A 17,946-nucleotide genomic window follows, 5' to 3' on the forward strand; every position below is an offset into this window, starting at 1 on the left:
CCAGCTAACTCATTCCTGGTTGTCAGCGTTTCGCCTTCGTGTGCTAAGTTGGGCTCAGCAGTTGGTACCTAGCACACCTATCAAGACGCATGGCTAGTGCATACCGTGGAGGCCACTGCGTAGGCTACTTGAAGCCACCTGCAGTGCCAATGCACTATGAGAGACTTTGTCTCATTACCAAAAATTGATGCCTGCTTGGCCATCAGATGATATAGATGTTGATTCCCATAGGAAACCTGAAATATTTGTCCCGAATGAGTAAATTTATAATACCAATATAAATGGTCCGTTATTGGACATTATAAATTTTCCAGCTAACTCATTCCTGGTTGCCAGCGTTTCGCCCTCGTGTGCTAAGTTGGGATCATCAGTTGGTACTTAGCACACCCACCAAGACGCATGGCTAGTGCATACCGTGGAGTCCACTGCGCAGGCTACTTGGAGCCACCGGCAGTGCCTATGCATTGGCGAATTCCTCATTGTCTGGATTCTTCTGAAGACTAGACTCAAGTTTGTCTTTGGAAAAGCCATCTAACTGCTCCCTCACGGAAGTAAAAATATCCCATTGTTTTTCCTTTTCCAGACTTTGTTCTTCTAATCGTTTAATAACTGCAGTCAGGTACTTGTAACTATGGACACAATATAGTTCTGTCTGCAAATTATGTATTTTATTTGGTAACAGAAGTTGCTGTGCCTTGGAAATTGCACCTGCGTCGGCTGGATCCAAAGAAAGCAAAAACTATCTAATTTTGTCAAAATTCTCACACAACATAGCAGCACACTCAATCCACGATCCCTAGCGAGTAATGACCGGGAAATTTGGAAGGGGCAGGCCAGTGGTTTCCCTGTAGACAACAACACGACTCGGAGCTTTCAGTAGAATCTTCTTCAGGGCAGAAATTAATTGATTTGCAATGTCGTATTCGTTCCTTATGGAATCACAAACCCTGTGAAGGGCATGAACCAAGCATGTCACATTCAACTTAGGAAATACAGGTTTCAGTTGGTTAACAGCTGAAACTATGTACGGAGCTTGGTCCGTAACCACAAGAAGAAGTTTTACAAACTCGATACAAGTAGGCCAGAGGTTTTGGCAGAAGTCCATAATTGATTGCATTACTGTACTGGCAATGGCTTTCTGCAGCTCATACATTTTTAACAACATGGGCTTAACGTTCTCCCCTGCTAAGGGAAAACTAAAATGTTCAAAACATATCGTTCCATTGAGTCTATAATTTCATCCACATTGATTCCCACATCGCAATGAGACACTTTCTCCTTGATTCTTTGTATGGTTTCTTGGTAAACAGGCTCCATGTAGTTTTTTCTTAAAGTACTCTCATCGGGAATTGACATCTTTGTGCATTTTTTCAGGAAATCCCTTGAAGGTTAAATGGTTCACCTTATTGAGTGGCATTCCTGCTTGTGTAACAGCTGCACACAAATCAATGTTTAATTCCTTCAAATTTTGGCTTTTTAAAGAACTACCGATATGTTGAAACGTATTACGTAATAGAGGTTGCCGCGATTTGTTTGCTTGAAGAGTCGTATTCATTTGATGCTTAGAGCTGGAAAGGTGTTGTTTGATGCGCTCTCACTTCATCTAACAAAATTCTTGAATCACAAATAGTACATCGCATAACAGTTCCATCAGTGTATATGAAATCTTGTCTGAATTCCTGATCCAGAGCAATAAATCGGGCACTGGACACCTTCGGCATGGTAACATTTAGTAGTACGCTCGTTCAGTAATGTAACAAAGTGCTAACACCAGTTCACTTGCTAACTCAATGCTACTATCACACAATCACTGTTGCGCTCACTCGCTCACTTGCTGTCCACACCCTCGTATAACACCGCGACAGTTACCAGAATGTTCTCATTCATGGTGGAAATGCAGTCTCAGCGATTTCTAGTAGCTTCCAACAGAACCCAGTCTCAATTCTCGGAACTACGCGGATGCGGTTGCTTGCATGTCTGCGCCACCAGCCTCCGCCTCCATGCGAACAGATGACGTCTCTCACGGTAACAAACTCACATTCACGTACAGCAGGCTACTGATTCTGGTGGGATAGAATCACTCATTTTCAATTGTTTTATTGCGGGCTACATTATAGTGGTAAAGCGAGAGGAAGAGGTTTTGTCGAACACACAATTATTTTCCATTGCTGCAGGTGTGCTTTCAAGTCACGCGCTGTGTTGACTGAGAGAGGTAGGCTTAATATTCGCACGTACACAGCAAGGTGAGGAGACGTTAATTGAAAGTTAAATATTTTATATTGATTAGAAATTTTATAGCATAAATTGGAATTAAACTCAAACGAAAAATGGGGCAACAGGGGATTATGAGCATGGTTGGGGTAAAAAGTGATAAAGACCCCCCAAAAAAAGGAAAAGGTGCGTGAAAATGCCTCTTTTCGCAACTAGAAACAAAATTTCACGATGTGATATCTTTCCTAACAGCTTTAATTTACCTTAACAAAAAAGGTATGCCTTTGCTGGCAGGACCTAGTGTTTACAGTGCACTATGTCTTCTGGCATGGGCTAGAGCAATTTTGTTACTTTTATAGATCTGTCTCTGTCTTATCCTTGGCTTTGACAATATGAAAGTGACTGAGGTATGAGCGATGCTAGTAATGCCAATCCTTATGCAGCCAGTCCTTGCTATGATGGTGTGAAAATGTTGCTCATAGGGCCGGTTGGTGCGTGCATTTCAGTGGGCTTGGCAGACTGATATGTAATAGCAACTCGGCTCGGTGAGGAAAGCAACGGGAAACTACCTCACTCCTCATTTCCCTAGTACGCCTCTTCAGTGATGCCTAGGCCATCTATGACAGCTGATGGCAGAGCTGTTGAGGATCCCACCAGCGGCATCGCTGACTGACTGAACATACATACAACAAAAAAGGTGCGCACCTAAAAATCCTAACCCTGCTCATGACTTATATCTATGGGTTCAGTTGTTTCTGAGAACGTGTAGCTGCGAGTTAAGAAGGAAGCTATACTTTCAATGTTCGACATGCAGAACAGCTTTTAACACGAGGAACTTAGACAATACCATGCGCCCATTCTATTTGGAGCGACTGTACTGTCATATAAGAAGGTGGGGAAAAGTGATCAATTCCGGAAAGGGTACATTACTGCCCTTTCTTAGGTATGGTTTTATTCTCTCTCTTTTAAATTCAAATCTTGGCTGATATTACTGTTCTAATTGACATCCCCAGTTTCCGTGAAGTGGATTTCTGTGTTGCTGGATTCGGGCCAGAGGCAGGACCTTTACCTGCCGAATTACATCTGGGGAATGAGTAGTGAATTTGTCTGTTTCTTGTCCTATGGAGTGAGACTTACGTTCTTTGTTAAGCATACATGAGGTGGGATAATGAAGCCGCCCATGTTGCATTGACTGATAACCTCGAAATACGTCAGCAATGTACGCTGTGTTTTGTCCTGCTGTAAACAAGAACACGTACTCTTGTTAACGTTTATTGATGACTGGCTGGTGTACCCGTGATTAGCTACGAGATTTTCCTAACTGAAGTCAACATACGTCATTACAAAAACGCCAGTAGGAATGTAACGATTAAAAGCAATGCTATCATATAAAACAATCGATCAAATGAAAAACCGCACATTTTCTCATTTAACGAACAGTACTACGGTGCCGACCTAACAGTCCAAAGTTCCAGAGCTGGAATGACCAGGCCGCAGACAGCCGTGAACACTCCTCTGCCCTTATTCCGTTAAATATCCACTGTGATCTTGCATCCGGGAGATAGTGGATTTAGAACCCCACTGTCGGCAGCCCTGAAGATGGTATTCCGTAGTTTCCCTTTTTCACACCAGGCAAATGCTGGGGCTGTACCTTAATTAAGGCTAAAGCCGCTTCCTTCACGACCTATCTGTTTCAGTGCGACGTAAGGCAAATTTTAAAAAATACCCGGTACCCATCAGTAATCCTATCTATGGGAGATGAGTGGCAACAGAAGATACAACGTACGTCACAATAAACAGTGGTCAATGTAATGTTATTGTTGATCAATTTCATGAGCTTTCTATATTGTAGGCGTTCACATTTAGTTTTCTTTCGACTCTGTGATATTATGGGGTCTTATGAAATTATTTATAGTGTAGACTGCAGTTCATTATTCTCCGACTTCACATACCGATTTTCATTAATTTATATTTACCGATTTTCTCGTGACTCGGCGCTGAGATAGACTTAGTAACAAAAATCCAAATTTGTGAATATATCTGTAATCATAGCCGGTAGTAACAATATATAAGACATAAATGATCGGAATTGTAATACTGTGTACTAACTTTAGTTATGTAGTATTTATCGATACGGCCACTAATAACAAATATTTGAGAATAAAATTTTAGGCCTTCCCCTAAACTACCATTTCACTCAGCATGAATAAAATTATTTATGGCCTAGATTGTAGCGACTTATTCCCCGACTTTGATTACCGATTTTCATATTCCATTCAGCCGTTTTTTCGTGATGCGTGTACATACATACACACATGCGTACATACATACATACATACATACAGACAGACAGACAGACAGACAGACAGACAGACAGACAGACAGACAGACAGACAGACAGACAGACAGACAGACATAAATTACGGAAAATTAAAAAGTGTATTTCCTGGTTACTGTGGACACGACTGATACAGAAATACCATCCTTTTTAAATTCTGAGCAATGTACAGACAAAACTCTTATTTTATATATATATATATATAGATAGATAGATAGATAGATAGATAGATAGATAGATAGATAGATAGATAGATAGATAGATAGATAGATAGATAGATAGATAGATAGATAGATAGATAGATAGATAGATAGATAGATAGATACTACCTCATAACACATGCCCTGAGACATCAAAGTAATTCGTTAGCCAGATCATGACATAATATGACCCTATATCTAAAGTGCCCAAAATATAATTTCTCAAATAATTTAAATCAGAAAAAGGTGCAAGAACAGATTTGTATTCCTTGTCGTTAATATAAGCAAGGCTGCCGGGGATGCATGCACTCATGATTGACCCGCCATGGCGAGTAAAGGTTTTTAACAAAAAGTGCAGGGCCTCCAAGAGCACACATTTTCGATGCTAAGACTGGAAGAATAACAGTGTCATACGCTACAGGGACGTCTGTCTAAAGCACAAGAACGTAAGCGTTGTTTGTTAGGCCCAATTTGACATCTGTAATAAGATTAACTAGGGTGTCCGTGGTTCCTTTCCCTCGTCTGAAGCCTAATTGACGGTCCGGCAGGAGGCGATGATGTTCCAGCCACCATTCCAGTCGATGTTTTATCATTCATTCCAATGTCTTCAGTATGTAAGCCGATAGTCAGAGCGTTCGATAATAAGGTGATAAACGAGGGTTCTTACCAGGTTTTAGGATAGGGGTCAGACGGATTTGTTTGGATAAATGTGGATATAGAGACGTTCTGTCCACATTCTGTTCAACAGGTTCAAAAGCCTTTAGTGTCCAACTGGAGACATGTGCAAAAGCATTGGATAGTGTATATTATCAGGGCCTGGAGAGATATTTGAGCTTGTTTTGAGAGTATTGAACAGTTCGTCCATGTTGAAAGGATGTAAGAGATCATGGTCGGATGTATCGTGAGAAGCTGGGAATGCCGGGTTGACTTAAGGAGGAGCGAATTTCTTTAAAAGTTATTTCTTTAGTGGTAGAGAGCACGCTGTTTTAGGATGGTATGAGGTGACGTATCCTCGAAGACGTCTGATATTGTTCCACACGGTAGCAGTAGGTGTTGATTGAGAAATAGTTCTACACAATTGTCTCCGGCTTGACGTTTTTTGTACTTCAACAACTGCTTGGCTCTAGCTTGGGCTTGGCGGACGAGTAGAAAATAAGCTTCAGTTGAAGGAATTTTGTAAGTCTGGAGAGCTTTAAGTCTCTAATTTATTTACAGTCTGGCACTTTGAGTTCCACCAAGGAGTAACTTTAGTTTTCCTCCAGGAAGAAATAGTTTATTTTGTGGGATAGTAAGACTAGCAGCAAGAATCAAACAATCACAAAAAGAAGTATACTCTTTATCTAGGTTGTTCTATTCGGTGGAAATTTCCATTATACACTCACGATAATATTCCCAGTTTACTTTCCGAGTGTTCCAGCGATGGGTGATGAGAATCTTGAGTGACAGGAGAGGCGTGCGTTTAAAATATAACAACAACGGAGAGTGTCATCTAGGGCTTGCCAGCCAATATCCAGAGACAAGAGAGAGATCGACAGCAGAAGGTTCCTGAGATGAGAGCGTCACACGAGTGCGTGATCCATCATTCAAGGAAACGAAATTATTTTCATCCAGTTCTTCCAACAAATAAGTAGCAATAGAACCGCAGGATATGTATCCCCAGCTGGTATGATGAGCATTGAAGTCACCCAAGACCAAGTTGTGATAAAAGTTTAGAAAAATCTTTCTTGGTGGTGCTATCATCCGGGGGGAGGGGGGGCGGTATATAGACATGACGGCAAGTGATACACTGAAAGAGTAATTTGAAAGCATATGCTTCTAAACTTCAGCCGGACAGATCAAGTGCTATAGTAATGATTGTTTAATAAGAATACAGCTACGCTATATCTGTCTGCACAGGGAATGCAGAGAAAGTTATATCCAGGTAGTCGAAAGTCAGTATCTGAATGCAGACAAATCTCTTATGCCGCACAGTCTGACACACAATATTCTCATGACACTGCTTATAGACTGTATTTATTTGACTGAATGGAACGACAGTTCCACTGCATCACGCACTGTCCGTTACGGCGAACCGCCATTATGTTTCTGCAATAAAATAGTTGTGATTACCTCACGAATGTTATTAGGAGTAACTCCGGATCAGTCGATAAAATAGCAGTCGAAAAAAGCTCAACAAACGTGTTCACAACTGCAATGCTTGCTGCTGAAAGAACTGGTCTCTAAGGGTTAAACGATATCGGTGAACCAACTGGAGTGCGTTGTCCATTATAAAAGGTCTTCCAAGAACTATGAACTAGTTGTCGTGGTGGTCGAATAGCTGTACGTTGAAATGTCGGGGAGTACGGAACTCGAACGGGTACGGAACTCGAACGGGTACAGGCGTAGTACTTCTTTGCGAAGTGGAAACAGGTCGATGAGAGCTAAGAGCTTGTGATGATATAGGTGGCAATTCTTAGGCGTAATCCACAGCATTGTAAGCCGTAGTGTTAAGCACTGGAAATACTTAAGTTGTGTGAAAATTTGTATATGATGATGCTGGATTTAGAATGTTAAATTAGTAGTAAATCACTAGAGCCACCTGATGTGGTTGCCATAGTTCAGTTTAAAGGGAGCACGCTCCCTGTTCTCTGTTAAGCTCAGTCAGACACTAATATTAATGTAAGGTGCGGCTTATTTCACTGTTCAGGTTAAACTCGCTCCGAGTTGAGCGATGAATCACGCACTAGCAGCACTGTCAGTGGACAACCGCACAGGACGAGAGCTAAGCGTCAAGTGGTCACTGTCTGATGTTCGTTCCCAGTAGAATCCAAAGTCTTCGTCAATATTTTTTGTGTTTGTGTCAAGCAGAATGTTAATGGTCGGCACTGTATTTTTTGCAGCTCACGTGGGCCGACCTATACTTCGCCAGCGTGAACGACACCTGGGGAGTGGTTCTCGGCAAGCTCCCGACTGATGACTACCCCAACCTTAAGGTTGTCTACGACAAGGTGAACGCTCTACCCGCCATCAAAGCTTGGATCGCCAAGAGGCCAGTCACTCAGTGGTAGTCATGTATACATTATTTACGTAATAAATTATCTTTTGTAAATTATTTTGTTTTAATAAAAATAGTAATCCCGTTCTGTTTCATTTAATTGTAGAGGGTGTTTATTTTAATGTTGTGCAAGTTAGGCACGATGCTAGATGTATTGGGACTTGTTTTCTTCCTTCACTGTGATCTTCGTCCCTAGGACGTTTGGCCATCAAGAATGCACAATGAGTAAAATGTTACAGAAAACAGAAAAAAATAATTTGGACAACAATGTAAAATACAAAAATGACAGAAATGACTAGAACAGAACATATAAGAAAATTTAAAAACACACTTGAAATAAACACATCTGTTACTTTAGATATTTACACCAGTTTGCGTCAAGTACTTGTCAATTGCACTGTATACACGTAGGTAACAGGAATGTGCACAAGGGTATGAAACAATTCTCTGTGATAGGGGATAGTTATTCTGCACTCGAAGATGTTGTGGTTCACATCTCTTGTGTTTCTAGCACTATTTATTATTATTAACAAATACATCGCTATTGGGAAATATTCCGGTGGCAATGGTCACTTACAGTAGTGTGATAATTAAGTTATAACATAATGACACAACAACAACAACAACAACAAGCAATTCCGTGGAAACAAAATGTTACAAGCAATACTACTAATTTAACATTCTAAATCTAACATCATTGTATACAAATTCACACACAACTAAAGTATTTCCACTACGGCTTACAATACTAGAACTAACTAACCCCATGGCACTACACTCCTGATGAGCCTTGGCCTACCAAGCGACCGCTGCTCAGCCCGGAGGCCTGCAGATTACGAGGTATCGTGTAGTCATCACGGCGGATCCTCTCAGCTGTTATTCTTGGCTTTCTAGACCGGGGCCGCTAGCTCACCGTCAATAGCTCCTCACTTGTAATCACGAAGGCTGAGCGGACCTAGAACCAGCCCTCAGATCCAGGTAGAAATCGCTGACCTGGCCGGGAAATGAACCCGGGGCCTTCAGGTAAGAGGCAGACAAGCTACCCCTACACGATGGGGCCGGATACAATAAATCGTAGAGCTTACTTCTAGCTTGACATTACAAGTGATAATAGACTTAAGTTAAAACCTAACAACAAGCAATTCCATGGAAAGACAATATTACAAGAACAAGAAATTCTACTAGTTTAACCAGCATCATCATCACACACGACTTAAGTACTTCCAGTGCTTAACACTACGGCTTTCAAGACTATAAGTTGAGCTTACTGCTGGGTTAACATTACAAGTGATAATAAAGTACAGTTAAAACAGTGGATCCAATATGTAACCCGTTGTATATTGGATCCACCGTTACTTCAGCGGCTACATCAAACACAGTTAAAAGGGAGGAAAATAAATACAATTACACGGTAGCTTAAACACTACATGCACAATAAACATACGATGAACTGCGCAGAACTGCGGCGAAAACGACACAAGTAAATATCAGTGAGGGCAACTTGACGAAAATAAAACAAGGGACGTGGAACGGGACCGGGAACCAACCAAAGGTCTATGGATGCGAAAGTTGCGGTTTTCCGAAAAGCCAACAGTGATCTCTTGTTTTCAAAATATTATTTTCAAAAATCGACAATACAAATTAACTTCCGAACAAATTCAGCTGTGCACAAAATCTAGATACACACGACACACAATTAGACGTTCTTTGACAAATACAAATTAGATGTTCCTTGACAAGAGCTTTGCCTTAAGTCCAAAGATTTAAGCAAATACATTTCAGCACAAATTAAATTCTACAAGTACAATTTTGAAGGTAAGATGAAATACAATATGCTATTACAATTTAGAGTGAAACTAAACGTGCTTTGAAAAACATCTGAACCACAGAGTGGCGACTAGGGCGATCTCCTGCGTGATACACCAACGAAAATTAAATTCAAATCAAAACGGGACTGAAAACAACAGTGCTTACCCTAAGACAGCCTATGCTGAAAGCGAGGAGTCGCCGACGGCAGACGAGAGAACGAAGGACAGACCAAAGACAGACAGGCCACGAAATGCTGCCTCGCTCCCTTTAAAAAGGAAAGTATGGCCTTGGAGTAACCAATCAGAACGCAGGAGCTTGCCCATCGCCACCCAGATTCACCAATCACAACTCTTTCTTCGGTCGCGATGTTTAAGCAACTTTCTCGAGCACACCAATCGCGAACCTTCCATTTTCCAGAATAGAAAGGACATATTTCTAGAATCCATAACTGACAAAGACCGACACACCCTGTTCTAAAAATCCGCGTCACAACCTTTCTGGATTGTTCCAGTCAATATAGGACAATAATCTAGTAGTTACACTATACAGGTTAGGTAGCTAAATGGAATACGAATAAAATATTCTAGCACAACACTCCAGATCATACAGTAAGTATTACTTAAAAGATTTACAAATAAAATCTTCTACAAACATTTTCCACCTCCAAGAGATTCTACACATGTCTCATCTTCAGAATTCATTTCCATTCAGTTGGCAGTATTACCGGAACCGTTGTAACTCCCTCCTTACTCCTCACCCCTGTAAAACGAAGTGTCATTAAAAGTTTCGCGGATAGTACAATAGTATCAGACCTTAATACAAAATCAACATGGCCGACGCATCGGTTGAATGTAAACAAACCTGTGATACATAAACATAACCTTCTGAATATCGATTTGAATTTTTAAGTTATAATTTTACAAATTTAAATATATCGTGTTAAGATAAAATAACAAAACATGGAGACCCATCTGAAGCTATAGAGCATTTTAAACTAAATCTCAACACTAGACACTTGTAACGCAGAGGCCTATTTGTGTACTGTGTAGAGATGAGAAGAATGCAAGAATGAGGAATGTGGCCTGCAAGCACAAACTTCCTGTTCTGTCCAGGCAGATCGGCTCTTATCTGCTGCACGAAAACATTGACTCACACTTTGCAGTTTGCTGGATTACAACTGACAAGAGCGAAGAGTTGCCAGTAAAAGATAATATGTAGTCGCCTGGGTAGTAGCGGAGTTGGTATGGTAACCATTGCGTCACTGGCTCTGCTGGTGAAAACCCCTTCGCCCCGTGTCTCATCGGGCATGTGCATTCTTCTGATATCCCAACAATACCAATGACATTGTTACATCAGCGATATTGAACACTAACTGTATCACTAGAATTCTCTCAAGCTCTTGCATTACATGTTAAATGTAAATTTATGAGGTTATATGGTTTACCAGTTGAATAATTATAGCAGGGAACGTCAATAATATCTTATTTCGAGGATATGACATTGAAGAAAAAACCGCCAGTCGTCTACTCTAATTTATGTCATACGCAATACTTTTCATCCTTTCTACGTCAGTACACACGCTACATTTCTGATTCTTAAAGCAGTTTACTATTTTCATTCACGGATGCTTTCCTTGGGGTATTAAAACCAATACTATTTAGACATATATTTAGATAAGCATTATTTGGAAAATAAAAAATAAAAGTCTCTTCTGTGAACTGGTATGGTCTAAGAAATAGGTAAGATAGGATTGCATTCTAAAATAACAGTCCTGGAGAATATTTGATGCGTTTCAAAGAGTGGCAGTTTCAGTTCAATCAATCAGGGTGATCTGAATTTAGGGCTGTCATCAAGTGGCGGATTACCTATCAGTTGTTTACCCATTCTCTTCTTGAATGATTTAAACGAAGTAGGAAAATTATCGAACTGTTGTAGATATAGTAGCAGGCACCATTGCCAAATTATTCCAATCCGTATTTCTACTTCCCATAAATCAACACTTGTTTTAGAAATACATTTATTTGAAAGCCATTTCTACTACTATACGCTTTTACAGTAAATATAATAGCCTACCTCGTTCAAGAAATGTATTAGGAACATAACTCTGCTACGAGTTTCAATTATGTCATAACAGTAATTCTAATAATGATTCACCTAACTGTCATACTCCATCCGTTACACACCAGATAATCTTTGTCTCTCAATAGGAGAATCGATTTGAATTTCTCCAGTGGCATACGCATTTTCGTATAAAGCACATTAACACTCAAATAGTTGGCCACGTAAATACTCACTGTAAGCGACAGCATATCAGTTGAAACTTTGTCCTCTAATTTAACAAAGATAATGAATCTTCATTCACAGTGAAAACAAACAGCTTTATCACTTGACATAACTTCACTTTTAAAAACCTCAAAATGTATAGTAATTGGGAAGTGTACTAGGATAGGCACCAACACAGAATTTTGGCCTTATCCGAAAAAGAAAACAGCCCCTCAAGTACACGGAAAACATCTACTCTAATGGCAAATTCATCCTCGAATATTTTAACGAATCCGAATGAATTGTTTGTAACTACGAAATCATCACGACGAGTACAAGTGCATCTGCTTTAATATGTATTACATCCCGGAACACAACACGATCGACACGTCCTAATATATCAGGTTAGTTTTAAAACTAAATTCAATAAAAACATTACCACACTAACGTTTCATAATCAGACCAAACCAACAGAAAGAACTAAACTGATGCTTCGTACATGTTCATGTTTACATTTCAACAAACCGAACGTGGCATCATTTTAGCTAATATCGATAGCTGCATTTAGGTCTGATTTATTGTAGTTGGCCTTGGCCGAATCCATCCCGCAGTAGAAACAAATGTCGTACGTCTCTTTGCTGAAACATTCCTTGTTGTGGTTTATCCATGATATTATCTGCCTGTTCGAGGAACTGATGAAGTTATCTGCTGACCGTTGCGAACTGGAGTCATCAGTCTCAAAGAAGTACCTGGATGAATACGATACGTGGTGTTCCTATCGTTGTGAATTCGGAGCCACTTCCGCAAGACTTACAAGACCTCAATGGTGGATTCACTATCTTCGTATCCGTCTATTCCAAGATTGAAAGAGTGATATTTAACAGTGCGAGCATTTTACACATTCATTTATTTAAATGCAATATTTTTTGCCATAAAAGGAACAAACTTCCACAGTTTGTACGGCATTTTGAAAATCATAGATTAATAGGTTAAGGTCACTGATATCTTTACAAGCGCTGTATTATGTCTGAGAAATACATGGCTGATTGAGGTATGAATTGAGCAATAGAACAATCAATCAATCAATCAATCTATCAACACTGATCTACATGTAGGTCAGTCACCCAGGTGGCAGATTCCCTATCTGTTGTTTTCCTAGCATTTTCTTAAATGATTTTAAAGAAATTGGATATTTATTGAACATCTCCCTTGGTGAAATGAAATGGCGTATGGCATTTAGTGCCGGGAGTGTCCGAGGACATGTTCTGCTCGCCAGGTGCAGGTCTTTTGATTTGACTCCCGTAGGCGACCTGCGCGTCGTGATGAGGATGAAATGATGATGAAGACGACATATACACCCAGCCCTCGTGCCAGCGAAATTAACCAATGATGGTTAAAATTCCCGACCCTACCGGGAATCGAACCCGGGACCCCTGTGGCCAAACGCCAGCACGCTAACCATTTAGCCATGGAGCCGGACATCTCCCTTGGTAAATTATTTCAATCCCTAACTCCTGTTCCTATAAACGAATATTTGCCACTATTTGTCCTCTTGAATTCCAACTTTATCTTCATATTGTGATCTTTCCTACTTTTAAAGACACCACACAAAGTTATTCGTCTACTAATATCACTCTACGCCATCTCTCCATTGACAGCTCGGAACATACCGCTTAGTCGAGTAGCTCGTCGCCTTTCTCCCAAATCTTCCCTGCCCAAACTTTGCAACACTTTTCTAATGCTACTCTTTTGTCGGAAATCTCCCAGAACAAGTCGAGCTGCTTTCCTTTGGATTTTTTCCAGTTCTTGAATCAAGTAATCCTGGTGAGGGCCCAGTACACTGGAACCATACCCTAGTTGGGGTCTCACCAGGGACTTATATACCCTATCCTTTACATCTTTACTACAACCCCTAAAAACACTCATAACCATGTGCTGAGAACTGTGCCCTTTATTTACAATCACATTTATGTGATTACCCCAATGAAGACACTTACTTATATTAACACCTAGGTGCTTACAGTGGTCCCCAAAATAAACTTTCACCCCATCAAAGCAGTAATTAAAACTGAGAGGACTTTTTCTATTTGTGAAACTCACAACCTGACTTTTAACCTCGTTTATTACCGTAATCTCGCAACATTATCGAGGTCATTTTGCAGTTTCTCACAATCTTGCAACTTATTTATTACTCTATACAGAATAACATCCGCAAAGAGTCTTATCTCTGATTCCACGTCTTTACTCATATCATATATATATAAGAAAACATAGAAGTCCAATAATACTGCCTTGACGAATTCCCCTCTTAATTATTACAGAGTAGACTAATTCATTTCTCTGAGATCTATTTTCTAGAAATATAGCCACCTATGCAGTCATTCTTTTGTCTAGTCCAATTGCACGCATATTTGCCAGAAGTCTGCAATGATCTACCCTATCAAATGCCTTACATAGGTCAATCGCGATATAGTCCATTTGACCTCCTGAATCCAGGATATCTCCTATATCTTGCTGGAATCCTACAAGTTGAGCTTCAGTGGAATAACCTTTCCTAAACCCAATCTGCCTTCTATCGAACCAGTTATTAATTTCGCAAACATGTCTAATATAATCAGAAAGAATGCTTTCCCAGGCCTTACATGCAATGCATGTCAAACTGACTGGCCTGTAATTTTAAGCTTTATGTCTACCACCCTTTCCTTTATACACAGGGACTACTATAGCAACTCTTTATTCATTTGGTATAGCTCCTTCGACCAAACAATAATCAAATTATTTCAGATATTGTACCATTTCCTAACCCATTGTCTTTAGAATATCCCCATTAATCTTATCATTATACAGTACGTACCCTTCCTTTTTTCAGTAAAGTTTGTATTGTGGCATACTGATATTCGAACACAAGGACAACGAAACAAGTGACGGCAGGACACCGCAAACACAGTGTTTTTTGCCAGCACTACCACAAGAAAGCCTAGAGACCATCCCAACGTGAAATCACTCAAACACTTAGAGTAGGCCTCGACCAAATCACAAGGAACAGGACTGGGAAGCGATGGGAATCTGAGCGAACCAAGGTCAAAGTGATCTAGAGGAGTGGATCTAGGACAACACAAGGACTAGAAAAATTCACGAGAAAGACCATGAAACACTGTTGTTGTTTGAGTCATAGGTCCATAGACTGGTTTGATGCAGTTTTCCATGCCACCCTATCATGTGCTAACATTTTCAATCGTACGCAACTATTGCATCGTACATCTGCTTTAATCTGCTTCTCATGTTCATACCTTGGTCTATCCCTCCCGTTATTACCGCCTACACTTCCTTCATAAACCAACTGAGCAAGTCCTCGGTGTCTTAAGATGTGTCATATAATTCTATCCCTTCTTCTCGTCAAATTTAGCCAAATCGATCTCCTCTCACCAATTCCATTCAGTATATTTTCTTTCGTGATTCGATCTATCCATCTCACCTTCAGCATTCTTCTGTAACACCACATTTCAAAACCTTCTATTCTATTTCTTTCTGAGCTAGTTATCGTCCATGTTTCACTTCCATACAATGCCACGCTCCACACGAAAGTCTTCAAAAACATATTTCTAATTCCGATATCAATGTTTGAAGTGAGCAAATTTCTTTTCTTAAGAAAGATCTTCCTTGCTTGTGCTAACCTGCATTTTATGCCCTCCTTTCTTCCGTCATCATTAGTTATTTTACTACCGAAATAACAATATTCATCTACTTCCTTTAAGACTTCCTTTCCTAATCTAATATTTCCTGCCTTCGTTCGACTGCACTCCTTTACTTTTGTGTTGAACTTATTTATTTTCATCTTGTACTCCTTACCCAAGACTTCGTCCTTACCATTCAGCAACTTCGCGAGATCTTCTGCAGTTTCAGATAAAATAGCAATATCATCGGCAAATCTCAAGGTTTTCATTTTCTTTCTCTGGATTGTGATTCCCTTTCCAAATCTCTCTTTGATTTCCTTTACTGCCTGTTCTATGTAAACATTGAAAAGGAGGGGGGACAATATGCAGCCTTGCCTCACACTTTTCAAAATTGCTGCTTCTTTTTCAAAGGCCTCGGTTCTTATCACTGCAGACTGATTTTTATACAGATTGTAGATAATTCTTCGCTCTCAATATCTGAACTCAATCACCTTCAGAATCTTAAATAGCTTGGTCCAATCAACATTATCGTACGCCTTTTCTAGTTCTACGAACGCCATGTACGTGAGATTGACCTTCTTAATTCGATTCTCTAAGATCAGACGTAAAGTCAGCATTGTTTCTTGTGTTCCTACATTTCTTCTGAAGCCAAATTGATCTTCTCCCAACTCAGCTTCAACTTCTTTTACATTCTTATGTAAATAATAGGTGTTAAAATTTTACAGGCATGAGATACTAAACTAATGGTGCGGAAGTTTTCACACTTGTCAGCACCGGCTTTCTGAGGAACAGGTATAACAACATTCTTCCCAAAATCGGATGGCACTTCTCCTGTCTCATACATCTTACGCATTAAATGGAATAACCTTGCCATGCTGGTTTCTGCTAAGGCAGTCAGTAATTCAGAGGGAATGTCATCAATTCCAGGTGTCTTGTTCCTATTTAGGTTTCTCACAGCTCTGTCAAATTCTGACCTCAAAATTGGGTCTCCCATTTCATCAACATCAACAGCCTCTTCTTGTTCCAGAACCAAAACATGTACATCCTCACCTTGATACAACTGTTGAATATGTTCCTACCCTCTTTCTGCTTTGTCTTCTTTCCTTAGAAGTGGCCTTCCATCTGAGCTCTTAATATTCATACACCTAGATTTCCTTTCTAGAAAGGTTTCCTTGATTTTCTTGTATGCAGAATCTACTTTTCCTATTGAGCCGTATCCTGCCGGCCCATAAGATATACTCGGATTATTATTTGACATAATATGTTAATTTTATTGAAATGAATTGCAGTCGGATATGGTAAAGTAAGGAATCGCAGGATAGCTGAGACCGGAAGTTTATGGAGCCATCAAGTCGCTGGATATTGCCCAATACTTCCTCGAGACCGTGAGAATGACTTAGCGTCACTAGGAGTTGGCACACATCGGCACGTGTACAAGATGCTGACCAAGCGATATATTCAGCCAATGAGAACGTGAGGATTTGGCAAATATGGAGTCTACATCGCGCGAAGTCATAATGCCAGGTTGACCAACGTGTACAGTTGCTTGAGATAAATTCTGTTATTTGACGGATTTCCACAGGTCTATAAGTGAAATATAATCAGGAATACGGTATAAAAATTATAGGAAGAGATTTGATATTATTTGAACTGTGTTTTGTTGATCTGTTATAATTGATATTGTGTCATTATAAATGGCAAGCATTCTGATTGGTGGTTTGTTTAGGCAAGCGGGAATCCCATAGTTGCAACGGCGTTACCTACGCTTCCTTAGCACCCCAAGCTCTGGAGAGCGTCACTCTGATCGGGCAGTTTGGACAGTGTAGAAGTGTAATTCTGATCGTGGATACTGACGTGAGGTGGACGTTGTTCGATGTGCTCCGAGAATTGTACTTAAAAGTTGCCACGTGAATATATCATTAACAGAGTATGGTTAATAAGACCAATAAACAGTGTTTCAGTTGTGCAGTAGAATAAAGTAACTGATGCAGAGTTAATTGCAGATTATATTATCGCAAAGTTCACTACCAATATATAGACGGCGATAATTAGCCGCAGTGTAGAAAGTGCAGGAGAGACGTTCCATTGTCTCATATTTTCGTGTCGATCGCGTTTCGCGAGGAACTCTCGATTCGTACCGCGCGCCGCTCTCAAAAACTGTGTACATATACCCTCCAGTGTAAAATTTACAGTGTATTTATGGGTCAGTGTGTTTGGCTGAGTTTGTAGCCACATAAAGGGTTGTTCGGCACGTGCAGAATTGAGCGGTGAAGAGATATTCATCCAAAGCCTTCTGTGTTGCAGTGTTCAATAACTTTCAGCAAGAAGATGGCTTCGCTTATGGAAGAAGGAAGTGTATTTCTACGTGTTGAAGCAGTGATCAACATGGAGTAGACCCCCAGCAAGGCAGAGATGTGA

General features: G+C 40.2%; 2 protein-coding genes across 2 annotated transcripts in view; one reads left to right on the top strand and one right to left on the bottom strand.

The window, feature by feature from the left end:
• The window catches only part of LOC136879037 (glutathione S-transferase-like), a 36,952-nt gene extending 29,112 nt beyond the window's left edge, over positions 1 to 7,840 (top strand). The window contains exon 4 of the mRNA XM_067152769.2: positions 7,629 to 7,840. Coding sequence (XP_067008870.2) covers positions 7,629 to 7,796 — 168 coding nt within the window. The 3' untranslated portion in view covers positions 7,797 to 7,840. The remainder of the gene's footprint in view (positions 1 to 7,628) is intronic.
• Positions 1 to 17,946, bottom strand: part of LOC136879389 (glutathione S-transferase-like) — a 363,810-nt gene that overhangs the window by 75,567 nt on the left and 270,297 nt on the right. The gene's annotated exons all lie outside the window — the stretch shown is intronic.

The sequence above is a fragment of the Anabrus simplex genome, chromosome 8 (assembly GCF_040414725.1).
Source record: "Anabrus simplex isolate iqAnaSimp1 chromosome 8, ASM4041472v1, whole genome shotgun sequence".
NCBI classification, from domain to species: domain Eukaryota; kingdom Metazoa; phylum Arthropoda; class Insecta; order Orthoptera; family Tettigoniidae; genus Anabrus; species Anabrus simplex.